Here is an 18,229-nt window from a genome sequence, read left to right on the forward strand (position 1 = left end):
AGTTATTCTCACTTACTTTTAAAGTTATTTAAAAAAAAATATATATAAATATAAATATAAATAACACACTACATATAAAAATTATTTTAAAAATATAAAAAATAAATTAAAAACATTTCAAATTTTCATATGAGCATTTGTTTTATAAAAACACTGTATGACAATTTTAAAAAATTAACTTGTTTTAATGTTTGAATTTTGTTAGAATACAACTTTTGATCTCGTCAAAAGAAGAGAATAAACATTTGTTTGTAAGAGGTATTAACTAATGTAAAAAGACATAAAGGTTTAATTAATTTTAGTTATATTTGATATTTTTTATAATATAAAAAATTATTTTCACTAACCCTTGTTTTTCTTTTCTCACTGCACATATCTTAAAACAAATATCTGGAGAAAGAATTAAACACGCCACAGCCAGCTCCTCGTCCTCTTCCTTCTTCTTCTTCTTATTCTTTCCACTGCCACGCACCTCCTCTCGGATTCGGCGCCATAAGCCGTAGTCGGCACCAATACCGATATCTTCACCTCATCGCGACACCTCCACTACCAGTCGCTCTCTCCGTCACTGCCAAACACATTGTCTCATCTCCACGCGGCACCACAGCTGGCGACAGCCACCAGACCCACGCCGCCACCTCCACCTCTCCTTGCTGTTTCTGAAATCGGCAGCGTCTTCATTCCCCACGAGCAAGGCAGTCGCGCCACGGATCATACTTCCACGCCACACCGACGACAGTCGCTTCATCGCCACTGCCTCTTCCTCCTCCCGTGGTCCAACATGCGTCGCTTCTCCGCACCATCTCCTCCATGACCACTCCTCACCTTCATCCGATCATCCATCCATGACCGCTACTAGTAGCGTATCCTACAACCTCATCGTCGACAGTCCATGCTAGTTATGCCACCACTATTCTGTTCATATTATTATTCTTCGAGAAAATGTGTAAGATGTTTTTGATCGTTACACAGCACGTGTTCGGATTGTGCTTAGATCCATTATTTTGGGCTTGGGCCTTTATCTCTTTTATTATTTTCATTATTTTGATTGCTTTAAGCTGACTATCACTGCAACTTGGGCTTCATTTCTTTGGGCTTGCTTTGGACAATGATGCCTTTGGGCTTTTGTTTGGAGCTTGAATGATCCAAGGATTAAATCTGGATGAAGGCCAATAAAGGAGCCGTCCTTAGGGTTCTAGTGGGGACGCCGGGACGGCTCTCACTCACTCCTCTCTAATTTTCCCTTGCTCCTTTTTTTAGGATCACTGTATATATATTTTCTTTTCTTTTCTCCGAGGCACTGTAAGTAATTTATAATTTTGAAGGGAAGGAGGAGTGTTTGTTGGGAAGCTGTTTCTTTGAGAGAGAAACTGAAGCATTGAAGCATTGGAGAGCTAAAACTCGAGAACCGGATTTACAGATATTAGACTCCCCTTCTGGTCATTTGGTATTCTTTCTAACCCTTTGCCTTTTATTTTAATTTTATTAAAAATTTATTTATATTTTCTGTCATCAAATTTGAAAATATGAACTTTTGATGAATTTGAAAATTTGATTAATAATAACCTTTTGATGAAGAATGCTTTCCATTCTCCACCAACTTTGCTTCCGCTCCTTCTCGTGCCCGAATCGACTAATTTTCAAACCAATTTTCCTCAGGCTTTTAGCTTATTCCTCAAGAATCAATCTCAGCTTCACAACTTAGGTGTTGGTAACATCAAATGGTTCAACAAACAGTCCATCAAGCCTTGAAATTGGTAGCTCTTCTCATAATCCCTGTTTACATTCTTTGCAGCATCATTGTTCTTCTAGTGTTTCACATACCACTCAATCTAGTTTGCCTCCTTTAGTCAGTCAATCAGAGCCACAAAATCTTCCCTTCGAACCACAAAATTTTACATTACTGTAACCTGATTATTCATTTCAGTCAACTTCTTCTTCGCCTATAGAACCACTTTCTAAATATTTACTTGCTTCTAAATTTGTTGTTTCAACTCATGTCATGCATACTCATTCAAAATTTGGTATTTTCAAAGCAAAAGCTTATCCTGCCACCATTTCTGTGTGTAAATCAAATTCAATGGAGCCATCATTTATAAATCAGGCTTTACTTGATTCTAAGTATAAAGAAGCAATGGTCGAGAAATGCAAAGCTCTTATGAATAGTAACTTATGGTCTTTGGTGCCATATCAAGGGGGTATGCATGTAGTAGGCAACCAATGAGTTTTTAGAATGAAGTATAAACCTTATGGGACTATTCAGAGGTGCAAGGCACATTTGGATGCTAAGGGTTTTCTACTAACACAAATTGATGTGAAAATGCTTTTTTAGTACTCTCCAAAAATCAAATTCATTAATTTTATATAGCTTGCTTGTAGAATAGGAAGATGCTCTAATTGAGAATTCAGGGAAGAGATGTATCGAAGCTCATTTCTTACTAATGATGTAAGGATACGAGCACTCTCTCCTTTCTCTGTTTAGCCATGATAGACTCCTTTATGCATATCGTTTTGAAACACCAAAAAGGAATAGAGGCTTATTTGAGATTTGTCCTAACTACCAACCACCTTGAATTAAACCCTACCATTGAGCTTATAGAGTATAAGAAATAAATTTTCATTTTGGTAGTTATAGTAGAATTGAGGTTGAGGAAAGTTCAAGACTGCCTCCCTCCTCATTGAATCATCTGACCATTGCTTCTATAGTAGGATAGGAGTAGGAGTGAGTGCTTCAGGTGGATAAGCTTCAATGCTCTCAACTTGGTTTGGATCGTTTGAACTTTGAACATGTTTGGATCTTTTTCAAGGAATCTCATGGCCCCTTTCTTCAATTTCTCACCCTGAATTATGTGATAGCAAATAAAAAATAAAAAAATTTTAGTGATGCTATAAAAACAGAGAGCCAAGAAGAAATTGCACTCTAAACGACATGGTTTTTATTTTCTCTGTTTCTTCTCTTCCCACGTCCTAGTCGAAATGCTGTTTTTTTTTTTAATTTTTTTAATTTTTTTTTATAACATCATTTTGACCTCTTCCCCTCTAGTTGAAACAATGTCATTCCATTGTCGGATAAGGGAAATAGAATTGGATTCCCATCCCTCCTGGCACTTGAAAATTTTGAAACCCTAAGCCAATTGGGGTGAGTTTCTTATTTTCTGAATCCACTATATCATTATTTTCTCTCAGTCCCTTAGTGTCCAAACAAAGCTCAACAAATGTTTTCCTAAAAATTGATGCTTTTGGTGTGTCCTGCTGCCTTCAAAGCAGAAGGAACACTTCCAAAATAGCCACCAATAACATCCATTCAGCTACAAGGCCATAATTTGCTCGATTTCTTTGAAGGCGCACAGCTATTTGATGCTTGACCCTTTTGATTTGAACTTTTTTGGGGGTTAGATTTTGATGTGTTTATTTATTTGTTTATTTTTTATTCTGTTGGAAGTTCGTCAGTGAGACTGTGATCTCTTCAAAGTTTGGTAGGGTTTCTATGATTAAGAATTGAGATTAGGCTTTTTCTCAGGATTTTTTTTTTCTTTGGTGGTTTGTTAAATTTCTGAGATTGGGTTTGGATTCTCCATTAAACCAAAATTACTCATAAATTGTAGGGTATGGCTTCGACCAACTGAATTTGGGTAAAATTAATTAGGTTAAGCAACAAAGGCTAAGGTGGAATGAATTACTGTAAACCATGGATTTTTGTAATCCTTTGTTTCTTCAAACTTTGACCTCCCTTGTTTTCTCAGAAATCGCTCTCAGAAGTCTAAAAGTTTCATAAAGAAAAACGGTGAATGGAAGCATTTTGCTGAGATATGGTGTTGCAGACTAGTGGAAGGAATTAAAGGAGACTGGAAATGCTGAACAGGTTTTCTAGACGGTTGTTCTGCACTGCCTCTCCTCGACCGTGGCTTTTCGTGGGCTTGGGCAACCCTGGGGATAAATACAAAGGAACAAGACACAATGTCAGATACAATTTATATATCTGTGAAAATTCTCAAATCAATGTGTTAGTAATAGTTAACTTTAAAATCAACTTTTGTCTTGCTCAATGTAGGTGGGGTTTGAGATGATCAATGCCTTTGCTGAATCACAAGGGATTCCAATGGACACAGTTCATTGCAAAGCAATCTTTGGACAAGGTCTGTCAGCTTCATTCCACTCATGCTCTTCATAAATATTCCAGTACATAATTGCATTTATCATTAAATTTTGTTTATTTATGTCTCAGGTTTTGTTGATGCTGTTCCTGTTTTCCTCGCAAAGCCTCAGACTTACATGAATTTGAGTGGTGAATCAGTAAGTTACCGAAACATTTCCTCATAATCTCTGGAGTTTTGATCTCTAAAGTTTTAATTACTTTCCTCCCAGGAAAGTTTCTGCTATTGTCAATGGTTATTTTATCTGGCTGTATGATTCAATTTGACTACCATTCAACTGTTTTGAAATGACGAGAAATATATTCACATAACTGGGACTTGTTATTCCATTATCTTAGTATCCCACTATCAGCAACAAGGGCAAGGTACATAATTGCAAATTAGATACCTTTTAAGGTTTATTTTTTGATCACTAAAATAAAGAGCTTCATAATACTTTTATGTTTCTGATAGGTAAAATAGAGATCACTCTGATAGTTTTAGTGCACTGAGAAAATATACATGGTATAAACTGAGGGTGTGGGTAAATGCTTAGGAAGATGGAAGAGATGGGTGGTGGCATAGTTTCACTGCACTTAAACTTGTTTCATGTATGTTATTGTAGTTTTCTTTTATTCACAGAGATTGAAACTCTTTGTAAACCATTACTTTTCTATCCATTTCATTATGCTTGATAATAACATGCTATATTTTATGGTTTAAATTGTTTAGTCACATGATTTGAAGTATTGGCTGATTCTATGACATTTATGGCAGGATTGATGGATCTTTAGGTAATAAAAATCTAGATTTAGATGAACTGTCTCAAACATATGATGATACTTTGACAGTTCACAATTTGTATCACTAGTACTATCGGCTGATACATAATCGAAACATTGCATGATGAAACAATACTTGGTGTTAGTTTGACTTGTTATTTTCAAAAAATTAATTGATTCTCCTACCTATGAAATTAAATAAAATTGATAACAACAGAAGTATAAGACCTCACATAGAGATGGATGTGATGCAACACCTTTTATTTGTTTTCAGTTAACTGTAGAATTGGCCACTAGCTGCTCTACAACATCTATTTCTTTGATTATATTTCTTATTTATAGAGGAACATCTATAAGTCATCCGAAACTTTATGTTGTTTGATTTTAATGCTAAGTTTTGAAGATTGTAATGCAGATAAATTTTATAGAAAATTTAGTGTCCTTATTAGGATATTAGTTTATTATTCAACAAATTTCTATGACATGATGCTATAATTTTGTTATTCTTCATCTAACTCCAGGCTGGCCCACTTGCAGCTTATTATAAGCTACCTCTTAATCGTGTGGTTGTGGTAATTTCTCAATTGACTAATAGTGTTTCCTTTCTGTTTTCTTTTTAATTGCTTCTATTATTATTTAACTTAAATTTTGTGGATGTAGTTTCATGATGACATGAGCTTGCCATGTGGGGTGCTCCGTCTTCACCACAAAGGAGGCCATGGAAACCACAATGGGTATGAAGAAAGATGCTTTGCATACTTAATTATAGAACTACTGAAACGACGATACTTTATCGAGTTTTTATTTTCCTATTACATGCAAAAAAAAAATTATTGTGACGAAGAGGCACTTGATGTGCATGTTCTTGTGTGCTTTCTGTTCTGGAAATGCATGCTTGAGTTCGCTTGTATGCCATCAAGTGGATGATTTAAGGTTCAGCTTAGGGTTTAGAAATGGATTTGAAATTGGGATGCTTTTCAGTTGTTTGGTTGTTTCAAGTTTCAACCCTAAATCTTGGCATGTAGGCCTGGTTCCCAATCTCATTTTTTCAAGTTGCTTAGTATCTCAAATGCTCGAATCCTGGTTTCAACTATGATTGAAATGGTATCCTCATGGGTGGAAACTGAATTTCTTCCCTTTTCTCTATAAATATTAGAACTCAATTTTCATTTCTCATTTATTTTACATAGATAAAATTTATCTTTACTGTATCTGTGTGGGTAACTATTAGAACATGGAGGAATGTCATCAAGCTAGATGGATTTTACTTTTCCATGAATTAGCATCTGAAATGGTTGCATCACCAGGCTTATCAATTAATATGGGTCAGTATGGTTATCATCAAGTACAGTGAGCATATTGGGTAAACTATTAGAATGTGTAGGATTCTGATCAAAGTAGACGGATTTTACTTTTACATGAATTAGTGTTAGAAATGGTTGCCTCATCAGTTTTATCAATTAATATGGGTAAACTAACTCACTATGATCAGCTTAAATTTTCACATCCAAAGGTCATCAAGAACGATTATCATGTTAGGCTGGGCCTTGTGCTTTTTTATGAAACTTCTTGTGGAACTCTGAATTTTTCTGTTTTATGGTGCATTGATGTTTGATGGAATAAGATAGCTCATAAGCCCTTTGATTTGTGACTTACGGACTCAACTTATATCAGGATGATCTCAAGTGCTCAACTATTTGACATGCTACATCCAAATGTAGTCTGTTTCTCCGCTGAGCTTTGTTTTGAAAAGGGTGAAATACAAAAGATCTTTGGAGTCCAATCTTATTCTTTAAGCCAGATTTGGTACAGGATTTGAGGAATAGAATGTGGGCTTGTGTTGTAGGCTGTTAATGGATGAAACATGTTCCTATGATACTTGTATAGGTGCTTAAATTTACCTTGTTTATGGAAGTTAATGTTCATAAAAATGGTCTTAAAGCATGGCTCCTATTTGTTTGCATTTGTAGGAGTGAGTTTAAAAAGACTTGCAGACGCATATAGGAACATGTATGTTTATAAAAAACAAGAAATGAGATGATAGAAGGGGAAGAAGCATGCAAGGAGGTAGAAGACTGCATTAAAGAAAATAAAACTAGTGCCAAAATCCACCAATCCTTGTCCCATCTTTGTGCAAGGACGTTGACAAAGTCTTGGGGTCCTGTATGTTGATCTAAAAACTGAATGGATTGGAACACTAGTCTCAATGCCCAAATGTTTTATGAAAGACATCTTTTAATAATGTCTAATGTGATGAAAAATGCTAATGTACACAAGCCTTAACTCATTTTCCTAATTTGGAAACCGGGTGACCAAACAATATTTAGTACCTTAGGTTCACTGGGGGTATTCAAAGGGCACCAATAGGCAAAGAGGAGATTGAAAACAATTCCACTTGACTCTCAGATACAAAGCTATCTTAGAGGAAATAAATGGATCCAACAGGTTCACACTTCCAAATTGACACTTCATTTTCTTCTTGAATTTGCATAGAAATCCTTAAACTTTTGTATGTAATAAAACGAATTAAGAATATTTATTAACTTTGTGTTTGTCTATGAAGAGAGTTGGGTTATGTTGAGAACAGGGGTTGTCTTGTGTGATTTTGCATCTGATTTTACTCATTTTGCTGTAACAGGTTGAAGAGCGTGATTTATCATTTTCGAGGGAACAGAGAATTTCCTCGGCTAAGAATTGGTTGGTCTGAAATCCCAAATCCATACGCAATGTTCTTCCACTCCTTCAAATAAACTTTTTCCATTTACTAAATATCAACATCCTCTCATTAGGTATTGGAAAGCCTCCTGGTCAAATGGATCCCAAAGCATTCTTGCTCCAGAAGTTCAGTGCAACAGCTCGAGAACGAGTAAGTTTATCATGACTTTTAATCAAACAAAAAAAAGGGAAAAGGAAAAAACCTATATTCCAACATGAATCCCATCTTGTTATCCAATTCTACTATGATTTTGCATGGTTGTATGCTCTTTGTTGTGCTTTTTCGAGGGCAGCTTCTTTCTTTTTTCCTCGTTTCGTAAAAACTATAACAGTATTCCTTGTGTTTCTTAAGATTGATGCTGCTTTACAAGAAGGGGTTGGTGTACTGAAGCTCCTTTCATCAAAGGGATTGACAGAGAGTGCAAGATGCTTCAACACAGAGCAAAAGTACAAGCATATAAGAGTGCAGAACATGCAGACATAACATCTTCAAGCTTTCTTTTCTGTAAATTTATCCACAAAGCATGTGATTTTTTTTTCTTTTTTCGTAAATGAGTGTTTGGATTCTTTATATTTCATGTCAAGAATGAAAATATTCATGATATTTTCGATATTTCCATCAAAATACACCTAATTTAGGGTTAGGAATATTGAAAGAGGGGCTAATATTTGACTACCCTCCTTTTCTAATTTTATATGGAATTTTGAATATGATACAAAATGAAACCCAAACAATTTCTTATTTATGGTATGTTGCAGGAAGAAATTCAAATATTTGATCATGCTGAATCAATGCAAATTCTTGCAAAACAATTAATTATTTTTATTTTTATTTTTTGTCTTCAAAAAATTTAAGTTAGGCAAGCCACCGGGCCCACCTCCATTGCCAAATTGGACCTGCTGGTGAATATGAGACAGCAGTCACTATTTCGAGGGATGATGCACAAAGAATTGGTAACTTTTTGACTACTTGCTTGTGTCGTCTTCCTATTTCAAATGATAATTATCACTAGAATCATATGACAAATACTTAGGTCTCATTAAGTTTGGTTAAGGAAACCTCAAATTGCATAGTAGATAAATATTTTTAATTTTATAAAAAATATTATATAATTAAAAGAACGAATATATATTTTTCCATATTATGTTTTCTTTTCATACATAAAATAGAAATTTCAAGGTGCCAAAGAAAAAGTATATTTTCCCACAATTCTGGTGATGTTGTGGAGAAGTGGGCCCGCCCAAATAAATTTTGTAACCACAGTCTAAATATGGGTCCGGCCCATAAAATCCAGAAACGAGGGATAAAAACCATAAAACTAAAACGTGGGTTTTTATCCAGTGTGTGGAGTTACAGCAGCCCCCCACTGCACAATCCTATCTAGACATGTGCTCTTGTGGGTCCCACTCAGCACTACCCATGATTGAGCTCCCTTCACACGCCCACGCTCAACTCCAGACCGTGTCCCCACTCTCCATTTTTCACACACAACATTATTCTAACATTTTTGGGTAATTATTATTTATTTAAAAAATATATTTCAAAATCCAATTTTAACCCGTTCAAAACAAATCATTCAAACAACAATTTCAAAATTAAAATTAAAAGATAAATTATTTTGGAATTTTAATTACTGTAATAAATTATTTCATATTAAATGAAAATTTAAAATATCAATATTATTTTTCAAAAATAATTATTTTATTTTAAATATAAAAAAAAATTCTACAAAAAAAATCATGGTCTTGAGATTTAAATTAATTATTAGTAAAAAAAATGATAAAAATAAATAAATAAAAATTAGAAAATCTCTTAAGGTGCAGTTTGTCAGAGGATATAGTGCAGTGTCAGTGACTGTAAATTTTCCGGGAAAAGAAAAGAAATTTTCCGCGCGTTATTTCTCGCTGTCCAAGCGAGCGTGAGGATAGGTATCCTTTGTACACACTACCAACAACAACAACGTACAGCGGAGAGAGGCAGGGAGAGGTGAATCCAATATCAGCTCTATCAGTGAGAGAAAAAAGAAAAAAAAAAAGAGAGGAAAAGAGAAGACGAGAGAGAAAGAAGAAAGAAAGATGAGGAATGCATCTTCAGCATCAGCTCCACCTTCATCTTCTTCAAAAACACCATGCTGCATCAAGGTTGGATTGAAGAGGGGGCCATGGACGCCGGAGGAAGACGAGGTTCTGGCCAATTACATCAAGAAAGAAGGAGAAGGCCGGTGGCGCACCCTCCCGAAGCGCGCCGGTCTCCTCCGCTGCGGCAAGAGCTGTCGCCTCCGCTGGATGAACTACCTCCGCCCTTCCGTCAAGCGCGGCCAGATCGCCCCCGATGAAGAGGATCTCATTCTCCGCCTCCACCGACTTCTCGGCAACAGGTTAGGGTTTGTGTATTGGCTGCAGAGCTGCAATCTCCACAGTGATTTGTTTGAATTTAAATGCAGTTTGGATTTCAACTGGGGTTCGGGCTTTAGGGTTTTGCTTATATACTCATATATTCTTTCATTTTTCTGTTCTAGGGTTTGAATGTATGCAGTTTGGATTTGGGTTTTGGTTTTGGTTTTTGACGTACGGTTTGAGCAGGAATATGCAGTTTGGATGCTAACTAGGGTTTTTTCGGATATGGGGTTTCAGGTGGGCTTTGATTGCCGGAAGAATTCCGGGCCGGACGGATAATGAGATAAAAAACTACTGGAACACACACCTGAGCAAGAAGCTGATCAGCCAGGGAATAGATCCGAGAACCCATAAGCCATTGAACCCTAATTCATCTGTTGATGTGAAAGCTTCTTCTTCAAAGGCAAAAGCTGTTATGAACCCTAACCCTAACCCCAACCCTAATCCTTCTCCTTCAGAAAAAGCAGCAGCCAACAAGGAAGCTGGGAACTTCAAGAGTGACAATCAGTATCAGATTGGGGCAGCTGGCAATGATGGCAGTGCCAATATCCAGAATTCGGATGGTTCCGGGACCGGATTGAGGAGCAGCAACAACGAAGAAGACGATGACCTTAACTGTGGCACCGATGATGTCTTCTCTTCATTTTTGAACTCATTGATCAATGAGGATTTGTTTCCTGGACAACACCATCTCCAACAACAGCACCATGGTGGTCTCATTGCACCGGGCTCCGATGCTTTGATCTCTACTTCTTCAGTCCAGTCGTTCGGGTTCGGTACCAGCTGGGAGGCTGCAGCCATGACTTCCACGTCTGCTTTTAGCCAAATCGATCACTCCAAGAGGTTTAACGATCAACCTGATAAGCGGTTCTGACGGCCGGTGTTCTTCAATTTGGCTTCAACACCCTGCAATGAGATATATAGTTAATAAGAATTCTAGGGTTTGAGTTGTTAATTTATGTATGTGGTTGTGTTGTTGTGTTAGTATGCTTTATTTGTATTGTGAACGAATCATGGATTCAGAAAAACGATATTGTGTTTCGCTTCCGATCAAGAATTTGAATTTAGCACGGTTGTTCATCACAATATTTATGCAAATTCCGAAAATTCCTTCAATCCTACGTACCAAAAACATACTGTTTTTCATGGTAATTTACTCCAATATTCATGCATGTTAGTTTTCGTGATGAGATTCAAAAGGATAAAAGCTAGAGAAAGTTCTGCAATTGATGCATTTCCTTAATTTCTTTACTAATTTCACCATCATCTTCTCAGGCATTTTTTTTCAAAATAGGAGATATGCCAATTAAGAAATGATCAAGGACAACAAACCAGTGCTAGAAATCACATATGAAATGAAGAAGCATGATCAATAAACTACTTTTATTTTAGCAATTCCTTTCTTATGATCATAATCAACCTGATACAATTAATCAACATTCTACAAAATTCTCCAGTACTAAAACTACAACATCTCACTCACTTAGGTGGAATTCTTGACATTTATAAAGGCGGGGAGCTCAAAGCAGATAATATCTATGCAACAGGCCATGAGAAGAACTCTTCCATGAATGAATTTATAAGAATGGAAACCAAATCCTTATCAATATAATATTGATATGCATTTGTAGAAAGTGAAACCAGATCCTAACTAATATTGATGTGTATGTATGTATATAGTGTTTATAAGGCAGACTCTAAGCAGCATGGATATATATAACTTATTCAAAGTTTGATTAACCAGCACAGTTTTGACAATTTTTCTTGATGCAGGCACACTCAAATCCATACGCTAAATGAAGTTATTATCGTCTTTGCAGATTTCTCGTGATTGTAATTATGAAAAAGTTGTATAAACTAGTATTTCAGGCTCAATTTCCTTATCTAGGCAACAAACTTCTTAGTTTGATCACTCTGGTAGTCTACTTGACACCTAGGGTTTCTGAGATTACTGCTCCAATTAATATATGCATGGACTCAAGCTAGAGTATCTCTTACTCCTACTAGTTCCTCTCACACAATGGAATATGCTTGAGACCAGGGCTTAGTTAATTAAATGCATTGCTCAACATAGTCTCAAAAGATCATCAATTAAGGGTTTCCTCTTAGGCTATAAGAGTGTCCTTTCACTATACCATTGAGAACAATATGCCTAATTTCCCGAGTTATCCAAATAAACCTCAATAAAGTTCATGAAAAAGAAATTTATATATATATATATACTAGTAATGAAATCCTTCATCAAGAGTTTCATATCACGGAGAGAATTCATACATATCATGAATGGGAATAATGCAACACTCTAATTATCCTTTTTTTTATGGTTGATTTTTCAAGAGTATCAGTTTCCTATGAGTTCATCAGAATGTATATGTGCCACCCTTTTCATATTTCATATCAAAAGAATATAAATCAAGCCAAGAATTTAGAAGAATTGAGCATATTTACTGGTTTGGCAGTGTTTTAGAGGGGAGCCATCACAAAGTAGGGTTTCTATGAATATTACCATGCATGGCAGAACAATAAAGCATCAATACACAAGATAAAAATGACTTACTAGGTGTCATGTATGGTGGACCAAGAAGTGTCCCAAGCTCTGCAACTGAAGTACTCCGCCTGAATCGGGATATCTTGAGTGTGTAAAACCGACCGCATTTTCACTCCTGAACCATGATTCAGCATCAACAACTTGACAAAGATTTCAGATTTAAGCAGCCTCTTATCATCTTCATAATTCATCCTAATACTATTACATATGTTTTGCCTTCTTAAAAGACTCATGTTCATGTGCACAAAGTGTACAAGTATGACATTTTACCACCTTCTGGTGAGAAGTGCGCATGCACTCTTGTATAGTGTTGGATTAGGTCATAAAAAATTTAAGCTGTTATATAATAGACCAATAATATAGAAAGTTTACCATATATATAGACAACATCCTCTCATGCGTGTATATATATAGAGCAGATAGATTCATCAATTGTTTTCCAAAATTATCTCATCATCGGTCCGTGGGAAAGTTGAAGGAAAATGTTAGGAAAAGAAAATAGGGAGAAAAAAAAGAAGGAAATAAATGAAGGAAAATAGAAAATAGATTTAAAGTTAATAAATTATTTTTATATATTTCTTTAAATTTATTTCCATTATGTCAACTTTTTTATATGAAGACTTGATAATTTAGAAATATATAAGTTTCTAACTAATTTTAGTTAAATTTGATTTTCTTTAGTGTTTTCTATGATAAAACCAAACATCAAAAAATCATTTTTTTTATTTCTTTAGTACTTTTTAAGATCCAAAGATAGCCTAAATTGTTTGAAAAACGATAAAATGGAAGGAAAGAAAAAGTTAAGGAAGAGAAAAAATGGGTTTATAAACTTAACAAGTTTCTCTTCCATGTTTCTTCAAATTTATTTATTTTCTTGTTTTTTATACAAGGAACAAAGAATCTAAGGTTATGTTTGGTTTTCAAAAAGTAATAAGAAAAGAAAAAAATACTTAAAAAATGATTTTTTTTTTTTCATATTTGGTTGTCTTATGAAAAATATCAAAGAAAATCAAATATAATCAAAACTAGTAACAAACTTATGCATTTCTAAATTATTTAATCTTTATATCAATAAGTTAAAATAAGTAAACAAATTTGAAGTAACAAATAAAAGTAATTTATTAACTTTAAATCTATGTTTTATTTTTCTTCATTTTTTCTTTCATTCTATTTTCTTTCCCTTAAATTTTCCCTCAAATTTTCCAAGAACGAAACATAGCCTAAAAGTATATATTTAAAAAAAAAAAAACTTATATTTGAGTTTTATTCACATTTTTTCACAATAAATCAAGAGAATTTGTAATCCTTTCTATACTTTTGTTTCTTTGATACCTTCCTTGATCCAAATGGAATCCCAAAAGTGTGCTAGGATGTATAGGGCTAGGTTTAAGAAGACCTTAGAATCCAAGTGCAATGGGCTGAGAATTGGGCCAGCCTACCTGGTGGAAATCATCTTAGCCCAATGGTCCAACACACATATCTTGGCTCTGGGCCCAGGCCCCCAAAACCCAAACAACTGGGTTGGGTCAAACTTGGGCCACAACCTAATCCCACTTTTGAGCCTTTGACCATACCATGGATTCCCAACTTGACTGACTGTCTGACACAAAGATTTGTGTTTTCATTTTTATTTTTTAATTTTGTTTTCAAAAAACAAATCTAGTGGTTGAGGAGATTTTGTGACGTTTGACCTAATATTCAGTCTCATATCTGACCCTCAACTCAACTAACTACCATTCTTCTCCTACTTGATCACTTTGGTAGTTGATTGACTCTCAGTAGGTGGAGCCTTTGACCCTCAGACTCCCCCCTTTCTACAATCATCATATCATCAATTCCCACTTTCCATGTAAGAGATCATCATCTGCAATTTTAAAGTGTTTTTCTTGCTTTTGGAAGCAAAAAAACTGCTTCCAAAATTTGCTCCAAACCAAACATGCATGTACAGAAAAACGGTAGGAGAGGACAAAGAATTGTGCAGAGTTGACATTAGAAAAGAATAAGAATACCACCATCGAAGTGGTTTTCTTAAACATACTTCGGAAATATACCATGTTTAAAGGGTAAAAAGACAAAGAAAATAAAAAAAAATGGACCACCCAAGGAGTTGGAAGGCATGTGCCTTCTGGTAGAAATGATGGGTGATAAAACCCTAATTTTGCTTTCTTGTTTGCATGAATGGACACAAGTAATAATCATCTCTTAAACTTTAGAAATTTATAGTGAAAAGATGCTTAATCTTCTTGTTATCATAGATAAAAGGGTATTTTGGTAATGATTTTGTTTAACTTTTTGACAAATGAAAACAAAACCTTAATTAATTGTGAAGATGACAAACTTTGAATCTTTGTAGCCATTTAAATATGGGGTTTAGGTTGAAAAATGACACTTTACTATTATTTATTTTCACTCAATAAACTACTAAGTTTGACAATAAATTTGGGTCCTTCATATTTTTATTTTTAATTCCTCTTTAATTCCTAAATACATTGTTTCAAACAAAAATGCATGAGTCTAAGCCCTAATATTGAATAATTGGCACAACCCCAAAAGAATCCAAAGAAATGAATATGCTCATCATCGAGTTAAGTAATGTCACAATTTGTTATTAAGTATAATTTTTTGGTTTTGTTTTGCCTATTGAACGTGTCATAGCATGAAATTTTCTATCATGTTTTGATTTTGTTTTCTTAGTAGGGTTTTCTACCTCTGAAACCATAATGAACTAAAAAAAATCAAGTGTTTTGATTAATATTTTTTGAAAAAATTCTTCTAAAGATACTCTTTTATCTTTTCATAGACAAAGAACATAAACGCAAAAGATAGTAGTTGTATATATCCATTCGTTCATAGAGAGCACGAAACCAATGATAGTAGACAAATGAAAGGAAAAGAAGTAGCATTTCTCATATGATACAAAACTTCAAGAAGGAAAAGAGCTTACCTCAAAAACCCGAAGAAACTTTGGTATTTATAGAACTTCTAAAGCCTCTTCTATCGTTTGTAGCAAAATGCAGTGGCATATGAGGACACAATGGTGAACATGGGGTCATGGAAATCTCAGGAACCCAAACTTTTTAGAAGAAAAGAGAAAAAGAGAGAGAAGGGGAAAAGGGATAGAAACAGAGAAGAGAGCTCTTGGGCATCAAAGGGAGTTCAGAAATTCTTTATATTCAACACGGTTTGTGACCCTTAAGCATGTAAAATTGGCCTTATGGTTGGGTAGTTTGGTTGGACCGACCGTTGGGTTTTATGTTTTCTCAATTGGGTTGTCCGCAAATAGTCCCATTTGAATCTGCCCGACCAAACATTCTTACCGGTGAGGAGAGGGGGTCAAAAATTTGTCCGTTAGACAGACCAACCTTTCTTCTTTTTGGTCAGTCCCATCGGTTAAGGCCTCAACTGCCTATCAGCTCAAGGAGTTAGGGGCACCCCTGCAGTTTTGGGACTTGTGTCCCAAACCCCAAGTTTCTTGCTACAAAATTTATTACCCATGCTCCCTTTTGATGCTTTGGCTCTTTAAAAATGGTTTGTTTTCAAACATTTTTTATTGCTAGGGTTTTTTTATGGGTTTATTTCTTATGCATTACTTTACATTACTACTACTCTAAGTTAATACACACATTGAGGAGTAAATATAATCTTATTGATAATTAGAGATGACAATGGGTTGTGTCGGGTCGGGTTCATAAATATGACCCATTTATTATAAGGATAAAATGATATAACCCATAACTAGTTTAATAAGTGAGTTAAGTTGGATTGTGAATGAATGGATATGAATAACCCATTAAAATTATTAACATGGTTTTAATCCGTTAATACATTCCAACTTATTAAACATGTTAATATAATTATAACACATTTAACCTATTTTAGATTTTAAATTTATAAATATGTTATTTTAAAATTCTTTTTATTTGCTCAAACTTTCAAGGTTTTTTTTATAGAGTTAATTAATTTAATTATTTGATTTATATTATAATATGTTTATAAATTTAATTTACACTTATTAATTCTTTTATTTAATGTTTTAATAATAAAATATTTTTAATCTTTATAATGAAATATTAAAAAAATTACTTAGTTATTTAACTTTTTTACTATATGATATTTAATTAATATTTTAAGTTTTTAAAAATTATATATATATATATAGGGTTATGCTAGAGGAAATGGGTGAGAGAATAGAATGGAGAACAACAGCTACAATAGCCAGCTATGGAGGATGATGAATGGAGATGAGAGCATGGGGACATAGTCGACTATGGAGGAGAAGAGAGGGGAAAAACAGGAAAAGGGGCTGAGAGAGGGAGAGACCAAGAGGAAAGAGAGAGAAAAAACGGGAAAATGGACTGAGAAGGGGAGGCAACATGTACCAGTTTTTTTTTTTTTTTTTTTCATTTTTTCATTTTCTTTTGGATGGCTGAGATTTAATATCTTTCATCCAACGGCTAAAAAAAATCGAGGCATGCTACCTCCCTCGGCACCATAGAATTTCCCATATATATATATAAGATTCAATATACTGTGGTTGTACAGTTATACTATAACATTATTGAGAGACATTGCTTCAAAAATTGAAGGCACACAATTAATGGGAAAAATCAAAGCTTTATCCTCACACCCAATTGCCAATAACCCACAGTCAAAGTGTGAAATGCCCTTATTTTGAATGGCTTGACCTACCCTTCTCCATATCAAATCTCAATTGAAATTCCACTTTACAAAACACTAGCACCCACAAAACTCTGAAAATGTAAGGCCCTGTTTGTTTCTTAGTTAATCCGAATTGTATTATTGTGTTCTCAAAAAACACTTAATAAATTTCTCGTATGAAAAACTCGTTGGTTGCCTGACTCGCGAGAGAAATAATGCATATTTGATAAATGTTTTTTAAAAACAATTCTAAAAATTAATTTTTGAAAATAATTTTAATATTTTAAAATCATTTTTAAATTGACTAGCAAAATGGGATTAAGTGTCAATTTGGAAATGGTTATGAAACAATTATAAAAAAAAAGTTTTTAAGAATTGTTTTTAAAAATAATTAGAAATTATTTTGGTGAATAAAATTTTGTTTAAAAACTTAAATATGAAAAATAGTTTGGTTTATTTGTTTTATTTTATTTTATTTTCCACAAAGGTGGTAATATATATATATATAAATATATATTTTAACATTTTCTAAAATTTATTGTAAAAAATAACCCATATTTAGATTTTTTTTTTTGTTCAATATTTGTTAAACATAAATTAAAAAATTTAAAATTGTCTTGTCATCTAAATAATTGAAAAATCATTTTTAAGAATAGTTTTAAGATTCGTCTTGTTTATATTTACAAAAAAAAAATTAAAAAAAATGCAAACATGCTTGATTAATCAAAATAGGTTTTGAGAATTATTTTATTTTAAAAAAATAATTATATAAATATAATATTTAAAAATAAAAATAAAAATAACGTGTTATAGATAAAAATAATTTTTAAAAATATTTAAAAATACTAAAAATATTTTAACAACAATCGAAGAAATGAAGTTGGTCAGCAGAAAGTCAACAGGGAAATTTGGTAGGAATGAACATTTGAAATGACAGGAAAACGTCCGATCAATGAAAGACATATAATATATATTGATTGATTTAGGTTTCTCCC

The 18,229-nt window shown here is 33.9% G+C and overlaps 2 protein-coding genes and 1 long non-coding RNA gene across 8 annotated transcripts; 2 read left to right on the plus strand and 1 right to left on the minus strand.

The window, feature by feature from the left end:
• Positions 1 to 892: 892 nt before the first annotated feature.
• Positions 893 to 8,234, plus strand: LOC100248426 (peptidyl-tRNA hydrolase, mitochondrial). Of its 6 annotated transcripts, none has more exons than XM_010653080.3 (10): positions 893 to 1,447; positions 1,660 to 1,757; positions 3,744 to 3,959; positions 4,052 to 4,136; positions 4,226 to 4,293; positions 5,437 to 5,487; positions 5,576 to 5,649; positions 7,554 to 7,612; positions 7,705 to 7,781; positions 7,983 to 8,234. In XM_010653080.3, the coding sequence occupies exons 3-10, from the start codon at positions 3,852 to 3,854 to the stop codon at positions 8,112 to 8,114; spliced, it is 654 nt and encodes a 217-aa protein (XP_010651382.1). In that variant the 5' UTR covers positions 893 to 1,447; positions 1,660 to 1,757; positions 3,744 to 3,851; the 3' UTR covers positions 8,115 to 8,234. The 6 variants fall into 6 exon arrangements, with proteins under 6 accessions (XP_010651382.1, XP_010651380.1, XP_059593299.1 ...); XM_010653078.3 differs by lacking the exon at positions 1,660 to 1,757 and adding an exon at positions 2,380 to 2,446; XM_059737316.1 differs by lacking the exon at positions 5,437 to 5,487.
• Positions 8,235 to 9,492: 1,258 nt separating this feature from the next.
• On the minus strand, positions 9,493 to 15,746 carry LOC132253923 (uncharacterized). Its single transcript, XR_009465805.1, has 3 exons — positions 15,520 to 15,746; positions 12,585 to 12,690; positions 9,493 to 10,933 (listed from the first exon to the last, which is right to left on the minus strand). It is a non-coding gene; the product is annotated as an uncharacterized LOC132253923 (long non-coding RNA).
• On the plus strand, positions 9,682 to 11,035 carry LOC100232973 (MYB5b). Its single transcript, NM_001280925.1, is given in 2 exon segments — positions 9,682 to 10,008; positions 10,265 to 11,035. Coding segments are annotated over 2 exon segments (939 nt in total). The 5' UTR covers positions 9,682 to 9,706; the 3' UTR covers positions 10,902 to 11,035.
• Positions 15,747 to 18,229: the final 2,483 nt, after the last annotated feature.

This window comes from Vitis vinifera, chromosome 6 (assembly GCF_030704535.1).
Source record: "Vitis vinifera cultivar Pinot Noir 40024 chromosome 6, ASM3070453v1".
Classification (NCBI taxonomy): Eukaryota; Viridiplantae; Streptophyta; class Magnoliopsida; order Vitales; family Vitaceae; genus Vitis; species Vitis vinifera.